The sequence below is a fragment of the Brachypodium distachyon genome, chromosome 2 (assembly GCF_000005505.3).
Source record: "Brachypodium distachyon strain Bd21 chromosome 2, Brachypodium_distachyon_v3.0, whole genome shotgun sequence".
NCBI lineage: Eukaryota > Viridiplantae > Streptophyta > Magnoliopsida > Poales > Poaceae > Brachypodium > Brachypodium distachyon.
The window spans coordinates 6052652-6062545 of NC_016132.3; the positions used below are offsets into that span (position 1 = coordinate 6052652).

Below are 9894 nucleotides of genomic sequence, written 5' to 3' on the forward strand. Positions count from 1 at the left end.
GAAGCACCTGTACCTGCTTTCATGTTGAGAGTATTGTAACCCCTCTGTTTAGTTAATATATGCTTGTTTTAAAAAAAAAATCTGATAGTGTTCAAAATAGCGTGCCATCCTGATCTTGATTTCTATACTCCTGTATTTTAAAATCCGTGCTAATCAAATAGGGCTTAAAAAGGTGATAAGTTACGCCGTTACCTAAATAAAAATAACTAATCACAAGCCCCCAAAGCTGGAGTGTCGGCCAGCTCACATCACACGAGAACACACGCTGCCGGTGGCCAGATCCAACACGGATCGTCACCTAACTACTGCCTTAACCCCCTCTGTATTAATGCAGTCTCCATTATCATCGTCGTCCAAGAAGAATCTGAATGTCCACAGGGGACACACGCTGTACAGCTAATCTCTCGCACGCCCCATAAACAACTAACCGAAAAAAAGCGAGAGGGAAACAAACACGCACACAAAGAAGAAAGGGAAAGAGAAGCCACCACAAGCGAAGAAGCCGCCCACCAATCTGGTGGCCTCAAGCTCGCGACCAATAGCCCCCCTCCGATCCGCATCCGCCCGACCAGCGCGCCCTCCGGAGCCAGGGGTCGGTCCGGGGTGGTTGGTCGGCTCCTCCGCCACCCGCCCGCACCGTCGCCGGCCATGGCTGGCTCCATGGTGGACCGGGCCACCAGCGACATGCTCATCGGCCCCGACTGGGCCAAGAACATGGAGATCTGCGACATCTGCAACCGCGACCCCGGGTACGGCCGCCCCATCCTCCTCCTCGTCTTCGGATTCGGTGCCCCCCTTGCGAGATATAGTAGTAGTACGTTACCATGCGTGATTCGTACGCCTGGTTTGCTGAGCTGGCCGAGTTGCTGCGTGATCTGGGTAGGATGGAGTGTGATTTTATGTCGTCGGATGGCGTAATCGTGGAAATGGTTCCAGTTATGACAAATTGTATGGATGGTGGGCTTGCTTGAGTGGTTCATTTGAGCGAGACGAGACGAGAACAATTGGCCCGAATTTGGACCTTCCTGAAGCGGGGAGGTGAAATTATCCAGATACAATCGGGTGGGTAGGTGACTGGGGAATTGCGATCGGTTCCATCTTTGCTCCGTTTGCATTCTGGTTTCTCAGGAGATGGTTTTCGATTGTATGCGGTAGTTTTTATTATCCTCATGGCTGAATGGGGATTTGTGAATGTAGATAACTGTAAACTGTTGGAGGTTGATGCTTGGTACGTTGATGTTCTATTGGTTGGTTATGCGAAATGGCAAATGGCATTCTGCAATATGGTCAATTGGCATGAGCATAGTATTCATTGACCTATATGGTGGTGATCAGTATCATTTGTTTTGTTGGAAAGGGTTAACTTACACTGTGCAAAATTTTGTAGTAATAGCTAGCCCACTACCCATATTTACGTGCAAATATTGACTCTTCTAGTGTGATTGACCATGTGCTCTTTGTGAAGCTTTTGACAACCTACTCACTCAGTAACCTCCTAGTTTCATAAGTTACGTGTGCCTACTTCATGCACCTTATATCAAAACATAGAAACTGAGGAAATAGAATAAGAATTGCTGCTCCTGGAGGTGTTGCTTGTTAAGAGTTGCATGGAGAATGTAGGTTATGCTATTCTCATACAATGTTCACAAGTCACATGGAAGAGGAGAAACACTATATTGTGCAGTTCCTTACAATCCTGACAACAACATACAACTTTTGAATTGGTAATAATCTTTGGGTTGTCAGTTCCTATGTCATGTAACAGAAGCTTTGTGGTAACGATATATTGGAATGGATCGAAGGTAATTAAATACATTATTGTAAACCAGCCTTGAAAATTTTATTGTGAGGATGCTTACTTTAATATGAACTGCTTGTTCACTAAAGTGCTCATTGAAACCGGTGATGCAGCCTATATAAGCTAATACTTCACTTTAGCTAATCTTTGAAATCTGAAGGAATTGGGTAGTGAAGTAGTTTTGGACATAGTTGTTGATTTCATAGTTTTTGTGAAATGAGAATGGCCATGGTGCTCGTATAAACATCTTGGCATAGGTCAACAGCTTTCCATCATTGTTCAACAGTTACTATTTTACTGTCAAGCATGTTTTGCTGTAAATTTTGTCGAAGTAAAGCAAATTAAGGCGAGCACTTGCATTTTATTTTACTTGCTATATTAAATAATCGACATCTTCCAAAGATACTAATTGAGAAATCGGTGTTGCTATTGCCCAATGTTTGAAAAATCGGTAACCGGTAACTGCTTGGTCGGGTAGGGATTAGAGATTAATCGTATTTCGGACCTATTAATTGGTTTAATCGGTTGACCATTAGTCGGTCGACGATTGCACTAAAATATGCTACTCCCTCCGCCGGAATTACTTGTCGAAATATTACATGTATCTAGACGCTTTTTTAAACATAGATACATCTATATTTGAGCAAATTTGAGACAAGCAATATGGGTAGGAGGGAGTATTAACTCTTCCTTAGTACAATGCTGTTGACTAGTCATAATGTATTACCAGTTGACTACTCCCTCCGTTCCATAATTCTTGTCTCAAATTTGCCCAAATATTGATGCATCTATTCCTAAAAAGCGTCTAGATACATGTAATATTTTGACAAGAATTATGGAACGGAGGGAGTACTTATTATGTATTGCTACAGAAGCCAGTTGATGCAGTGTTTCTGATTAATATATCTTCTCGTTTTCAAGCAATGAGATTAGATTCTATGCCACTGGTTTAAACATACGAATATATTTTGCTTGCATTGATTCACCATCAAGTATTATTGATTTTAGATCAAATGGTTGAGTTGATTCAGAACAAGCATCTCGACATATAGCTACTGTTTATTTGCTGTGAGCTGCTGATAGTCATTAGTCAAATGTTTCCCCTGGTAACAGGCAATCAAAAGATGTTGTGAAGGCTCTCAGGAAAAGGATTGTGCACAAAAATCCGAAAGTTCAGCTTCTTGCGCTAACTGTAAGTTTATATCCAGTTTGACCTAAGCTCTTAAATGTGATTTATTGATAGTTTGCTAGAGTTATTAAGAAAAAAAAAGTTATATAGGTATGCTTTTCCTACAGCGTTGAGCATAACTGCCTGTTGCTTAGCTATATTTGCATTCTTGTCTATATTTACTAAAGCTTTTATTTGCATGTTTCTTCTATGTTTCCTGAGTAGATGTCATTTAGTAATACACATGTGGCTTGCAACACCAGCAGCATAAGTAAACATCCTGATGTTAGTGAAAATGGTTGCAAAGGCTAAGCCTATAAAACCAGTCGATCTCCTGTAATTATAATTTGTGTATTATTAGTTCCTTGTCCAACACTCCAACCCACACAGAAAAAACAGGACATTTGATGAGGACAAAGCTTGTTTTTAATCAATTTATTCTGATAGCTTTATGTTTCACTATGTTATGATTCGTTGTGGACATTGAATAATGTCTTGGCAACGGACTGATGATACTTCTATTTCAGCTGTTGGAAACTGCAATCAAGAACTGTGGGGATATATTCCAAATGCATGTTGCAGAGAGAGATGTGTTGCATGAGATGGTGAAGATGGTAAAGAAAAAGGTATCTCGTGCTTCCTAGTTCTGAAACTACTGCTTATGTTCGAGAAAGAAAAGCTACGACTGTTTTCTTTGATTCTTCTGACTGTATGATGGTCAATTATTTTCATCTTACAGTCTGATCCACGTGTGAAAGAGAAGATTTTGGTTCTCATAGATACATGGCAAGAAGCTTTGGGTGGACCACGTGCAAGATATCCACAATACTATGCAGCTTACCATGAGTTGGTGGTATGCTTTTGAAGCCCAATTTGATTTATAAGGCTCTAACCTTTCCTAGCTCAGTTTTTTTCCGTTTAAAGATGTTAATATTAATATCATTTTATCTTAAGCTTAATGGGTTTCAGGATATAACAGATGGAGTGCAATATTTCTATTTTAATTATGAGAATTCAACTTGTTGTTTAACTTTTTGTGCTGTTATTCTCCCCCTGCAGCGTGCTGGAGCTCAATTCCCCAAGAGAACTGAGAGACCCGCACCACTGTTTAATGGGCAGTCTCAAGCAGCAAATAGTATGCGTAGTCCTGATCAACGGGATGAAGCTGAGTCTTCTGCTGGAAATGACTTCCCTGCTCTGAAGTGTGCTTTCTTTCCTTTCATCTCCATTTTCTGCTTTGAGATGATCTTTTCTATTGTCACAGTTTGCTTTCTTAGTTGGCATTTACTGAAACAGACCATGAAATCAATAATTTGCTGATGGAGACTGCAAAATCATGGTTATTTACTGGATCAAATTGGACCTGTAAAAATATCACCTGGAATGTACTCCCTCCGTTCCTAGATAAGAGAAGGGTTAGGAAAAAAAATTCTATTTGTCGTTTGAAGAGAGAAAATATACAAGGTCATGCAAGGAGTCAATGACGGCTATGCTCAGTTGACTTCCAAGGGAAAACATGACTCTTCTCCTTGTTTATATCATAAAATTTGGAATAAATTATATTTTAATTGGCTCTATGTGTTCCAGCAAATGACCAACTTTTGCGGCTTCCTTAAGCAAATTGTTGTTTTTGTGATGTACTGAATAAATGCAGTCTAAGAACCCGGTATAGCCTTTTCTATTTGCTCTCTTACTGAAAGAACTTTTGTTTATTTTATTACTGTGCCTCACTATTATAATCTGGTTCGCCTGTAATGAATTGCAGTTTGTGATTCTAATGTAAACTAGATCTTGGAATCTTGTACTCCCTCCGTTCCATAAAGATTGGCACGGTTTTGAACTAGAGCTAGTTCAAATCCATGCCAACCTTTATGGCACGGAGGGAGTATAAGATTAGTTGCTGTAACTTCTTTTGTACTGGCCTAGAGACTTGGGTTCTTATTGTGAGGTAAAACAAAGCAAAACAGTAGAATAACAGTGCCATGACTCTCTAGCTTCAGATAGTCATTATAGTTAGTTTCCTTTTGTTTTTTCTTCAGTCGATGTCTTTGACAAATACATCTACTTTAGGTAGTTTTTATGAAGTTCTAGCCCCATTACCTTGTAGTTTTTTCACAGATAGGTTGAACTGAATACTGCTCATATTTTCAGTACGACAGAGATTCAGAATGCTCGTGGTATCATGGATGTACTAGCAGAGATGCTGAATGCTCTAGACCCTGGAAACAGAGAGGTACTAAAATTCAAGTAGCGTGCTTGTTAATTCTATTTTTTTCTTTGCGAGGGAGCATGCCTTGTAATGTAATCTGCACAAAACTATGGACTTCTTATCTTTATAGAGCTGCAACCAACAGTTGAACATATTATTCTAATTTGTTGTTGAAGGATTTACAAAAAATCTTTGAGATTGTTTTATTTTGGGAAATATGTCCCGACCACTGTTAATTTCAAATATGACCTTGCTGTAATCACATGGAACTTATGGTACTTTAACAAATGTTTTTTACTAGCATAGGTTCTGTAAACATTACTCAATATACATGATATCCAATCTGAGTTGTCCAGGACACCAGGACACCAGGGCCTCAAGCTCAAGGCCAACTATCTTATATATGACCAGTAACCAGTCTAGCACGTCTTGGATCCAACATCCATCCACTTGAAATACCATGTGCCTGTTATCTTTGTTACCATTAAAGTGCATTTGGTAAGGTAGGAAAGCATGAAAAAAGTAGATTGCGCAGTATACCTGAGTCCTGACTACCTTTAGCTATTGAGTAAAGAAAATACATGCATCTGTGTTCCCAAAATCAGCATCAGTGAATAAAGAAAATATATCCATGTAGATTGGAATAAGAGCTAGAAATAGAAAGTGCATTTCTAATTACTAATTCGAATTCGGGTGTTCTTGCTGTGTTCATGTCATGCATAATAATACGATGCTCAACAACATTGGCAGCCTTTTCCTAAATTCCTAAATTGTTAAAGTTTGTTAAATATGTTTATAAATGCTCTGCACACAGGGACTAAGGCAAGAGGTAATTGTGGAGCTTGTTGATCAATGCCGCACTTACAAGCAGAGAGTGGTACAGCTGGTTAATACTGCCTCGTGAGTGCACTTAATTTGAATCCTCTAAATTCTGTATTAGCAGTTGATTGATGCGGTGTATCCAATGTTATCAAATAGCACTCTTCAAGATATAGGTAGATTTGTATGACTGAGAGTTCCTTTTCGTAAGCGCCTTATGGCATTGTCTGATAAGAGGATGATGCAAGTTCTGCCTCTATCAGTTTTATCTATTACTCTTCTGAAACTTGTTTTCTGTGGGATGTTGTGATGTTTCTCAAGAAGAGATGATATTTATGTTAACTTATCTGGATCGTCCAAAGAAAAAAAAATCATTTTCACTAAAAGCTGACACAGGTGCCTTGCACTGCTTTTTTTAGCTTAACCCAAATTAGCAGGATAATGCTAGTTTAGCTTCCTAAGCGATTAAAATTGTTTCCTTTCTTATTTTCAGGGATGAGGAACTTTTATCACAGGGTCTTGCATTGAATGATGATTTGCAGCGTGTTCTAGCAAAACATGACGCGATTGCTGCAGGCATTGCGGTTAGAGTGGAGAAAAAACCAAAGTCTCTACAGGCGCTTGTAGATACTGAGGATTCTGCAAATCAAGACTCTAAGAAAGAGCAGGCACTAGTAGATATTGATGATCCCACAAGCCAAGATTCTAAAACAGAGCCTAATCAAAGGTTCTAGTCCTCTCCTATCACGTCTGCATATGCTTGGTTCTACATAATCTTAGGAATAGTTTCAATACTGTTGAGAATCCTGGCTGACGTTTGAAGATATGACTTTACTTTTTGTATGAGTGCTCTAATTAACCTCTGTTTGCATGTGACCTGTCTTTGTAACAGTACAAGTGACCAGTCTCCATTTGAGCAACTAGCGCTTCCAGCACCGCCGATGTCGAATGGTTCAGCAACCCACCCCCCAAAACCTGATTCTGGCATTGATCTTCTTAGCTGGGATGATACACCATCTACAGCAGAAAATTCTTTGGCTCTTGTCCCAGTCACTGATCCACTGGCTGACTCTACTTCAAATCAAAATGCACTGGCAATCGTGGATATATTTTCTCAAACCAGTACCGCTACTAGCAGTGCCAAACCACTTGACCCCTTCGGTCTCAATTCAAGTCCCGCTCTTCAGGGATCACAGCCATACAACATTCCAACTCAGCAGCCTTTACAATCACAACAGCCTCCTCAGCAGGCGGCGCTCTATCCTAATGGGGGTGCTGTAAACCCTGGAACATCTTATGATCATGCATCCCAGTTTAATCACACGAATTCTGGATGGAATGGTCAAGCTGCTAACCATGCCACACCCCCACCTCAGCAAATGAATTATGGTACGCAATATGAATTGGACCATTACTTTTCTTTATCTTTCAGTAGTACTTCATTTTCCAGTTAAATTATTTCCGTTTACATTCGTGCATTACCTGTTTGAAGCAATTGTGATATTCTTCTCTGAATTCTGTAGATGACCAAAGTGGATCCCTTCCGCCGCCTCCATGGGAAGCTCAGTCCGTACCAAGCAATGAAATGTCCAATGGCCAATTGGGAGGTATGCAATCACTGCCAACAAGCCAGCCAGGTAGCGTGCAGCCACTACAACCGCAGAACAACCATATGGGAGGTCTACAAACCCAGCCGATGTATAACAACCAACCGGGTGCTATGCTACCTCAGACAATGCAATCCAGCCAAACTATTGGAGCACAGATGCAGCCAGGTTATGGGAACCAGTTTGGACATCAGCCACAACATTCCATGCCCATGCCAGGTATGCAATTCGCCGGTATGCAACATTCGCCGATGCCAGGGGTGCAACAGCCAGCGATGATGTACGGTCAACAAATGCCAGGCACACAGTTTGGAGGAATGCCACATCAGCAAATGTATGGTGGTCAGATGGCGGCGGCGGCATACGCGGCATACGGTTATATGCAGCAGCCAGGAGCACAATACTACAATCAGGGAAGGCCATATGGGTACCCTGGTACCAATGACCTCTCGCAGAACATGTATGGTCTTTCCATGCAAGACAGCTCGCATATGGGGATGAACTCGTCCTACCAGACGACACCATCTTCGTCTTCCATGGGGCAACCCATCAGGCCATCGAGACCTGAGGACAAGCTTTTCGGCGACCTTCTAAGTATCGCCAAGACGAAGCAGAACAGAGCTTCATGATATATACGTGAGTCACAGTGTGAGTGGTTTAATATATTTTGTCTATTTTTACATGATTTTTCCACGTGGCTTGTTCATACACTTGTAGCTCCTGGATGTGTAAGGTTCAGTTTTTGTACGCTGCCTCCCCACATTGATTCCATTGAATTCGTTTTGACGTGTGTACTGGTCACGCCAGAGGGGAGATATTGGTAAAGTGATGATTTAATAAAGATTAAATAGTTCTGAGGCAATTTTCTCTGGCAGTGACATTTATTAAAGGTGTGTTTATATTAATTTTTTTCCCTTTGTGCCAATCTCCTTTTATTTGTGAGAATATTTGTGCCGGGCCCCCGTGCTCTAGCTGTCGTTGAAATGAAACATTTAGGTTGAAGAAAAAAGGCAAAATACAATAGAGGGAGGGAGAGAGAGCTGGTAGCTTTGTACTCCCAAACTGTGCAGCGATTCGTCTTTTCAGCATCATGTCGCATTGTCGTGGTGACGTCCATTACTCCATTGGCTACTCTTCAGTTACACGGTTCTTGGTGTTGTTGCGTATGCATATGCGTGAGACATAGATGACTATCTTGTCGACTTGTCTTGTTCCAATCGCTGTCTTGTCTCCAGGCGGAGATAGATATGGGCCATTGACGATGAACGAGGATGACATAATATTATTCTCTCCCACTTTGCGAAACGACTCGATAGTACTCTCTGGAACAGAATACTCGACCTTTGCGCAAAAAAAAGAAAACATAATACTCGACCGTGTGATGACACCTCTTAAGAAAAGTGGCCAAACCATAGGGCAAATGGAGCAGGATCTGTCCTGGTAGGCTACGAGCTTTTGATGAAACCGTCTTCAGGTCGAGTTTATATAAATGATCACGCATGTTCTGAAGATCATCAATTTAACTAATAAGATATAAGTTATATGTCAAAAAAATATTATTAAAATATTCATTCAACTAATAATCTAATGGTGTATTTTTATGCAATATAATACAAATTTATTTGGTCAAATTAATGAAATAGGAACACGTGCTGGCCTTACAAACCCGAACAAAGATACTAACTCGTGAAGCAATTTTTTTTTTAAAGCAACGATTACAAACACGTGCGCGCGGGGTACATGGTTTAACACTGAATTAGTTCAGTTTGAAATGAGAAACAAAGAGCATCAAACCCGTGATTTCATCTTGGTGGGTTGGGGATACAACCACCAACCTAACCATCAAAACAATGATTGGTTCTTGTGAAGAAAATATTTTGAAACTGGATATGTTTGAAACCTTTTTGAAACTAGCTAGTCAAAATTGTTTTGTATGCTTAAGTTTTAAAGACGATGGTCGTAGGCTTTGCTCTACTTATTTTTTTCTTTTTCTTTTTCATCACGTTGTTGTTGCAGATGTTGAGTTTATTTATTTGTATCAGCTTGAAACATTAATTAAATCACTCATTATTTAATACATAACTTATCACAAATATACATACTCCCCCGATCCATAATAAGTGTCTTGAGTGCAAAATTATACGTACTAACTTTGCACTAAAACCAATATACTTATTATGGATCAGAGGAAGTATTATTTGTTGTGGCTATTGTCACATAGAACTTTAATTGTACAAAACAGCACAAATGACCACATTAACTTTCTATTAGAATTTTCAAGAATAAGTTTCTA

The 9894-nt window shown here is 40.1% G+C and overlaps 1 protein-coding gene across 2 annotated transcripts; it reads left to right on the top strand.

Annotated features, from left to right (window-relative positions):
- The first annotated feature begins 648 nt into the window (after window positions 1-648).
- Window positions 649-8463, top strand: LOC100821912 (TOM1-like protein 9). 2 transcript variants are annotated; one of them, XM_024459687.1, is made up of 11 exons: window positions 649-749; window positions 2912-2990; window positions 3494-3592; window positions 3706-3819; window positions 4026-4168; window positions 5118-5199; window positions 5990-6075; window positions 6488-6721; window positions 6887-7383; window positions 7518-7820; window positions 7902-8463. In XM_024459687.1, the coding sequence occupies exons 1-11, from the start codon at window positions 649-651 to the stop codon at window positions 8228-8230; spliced, it is 2067 nt and encodes a 688-aa protein (XP_024315455.1). In that variant the 3' UTR covers window positions 8231-8463. The 2 variants fall into 2 exon arrangements, with proteins under 2 accessions (XP_024315455.1, XP_003565953.1); XM_003565905.3 differs by having other exon boundaries at window positions 7518-8463.
- Window positions 8464-9894: the final 1431 nt, after the last annotated feature.

Bases quoted from the DNA above. Each gene is read 5' to 3' on its own strand.
- LOC100821912 (XM_003565905.3), top strand. From the start codon at position 649: ATGGCTGGCTCCATGGTGGACCGGGCCACCAGCGACATGCTCATCGGC. The intron at 3,593-3,705 runs GTATCTCGTGCT...TTCATCTTACAG, and splicing joins TGAAGATGGTAAAGAAAAAG to TCTGATCCACGTGTGAAAGA. The intron at 6,722-6,886 runs GTTCTAGTCCTC...TCTTTGTAACAG, and splicing joins AAAACAGAGCCTAATCAAAG to TACAAGTGACCAGTCTCCAT.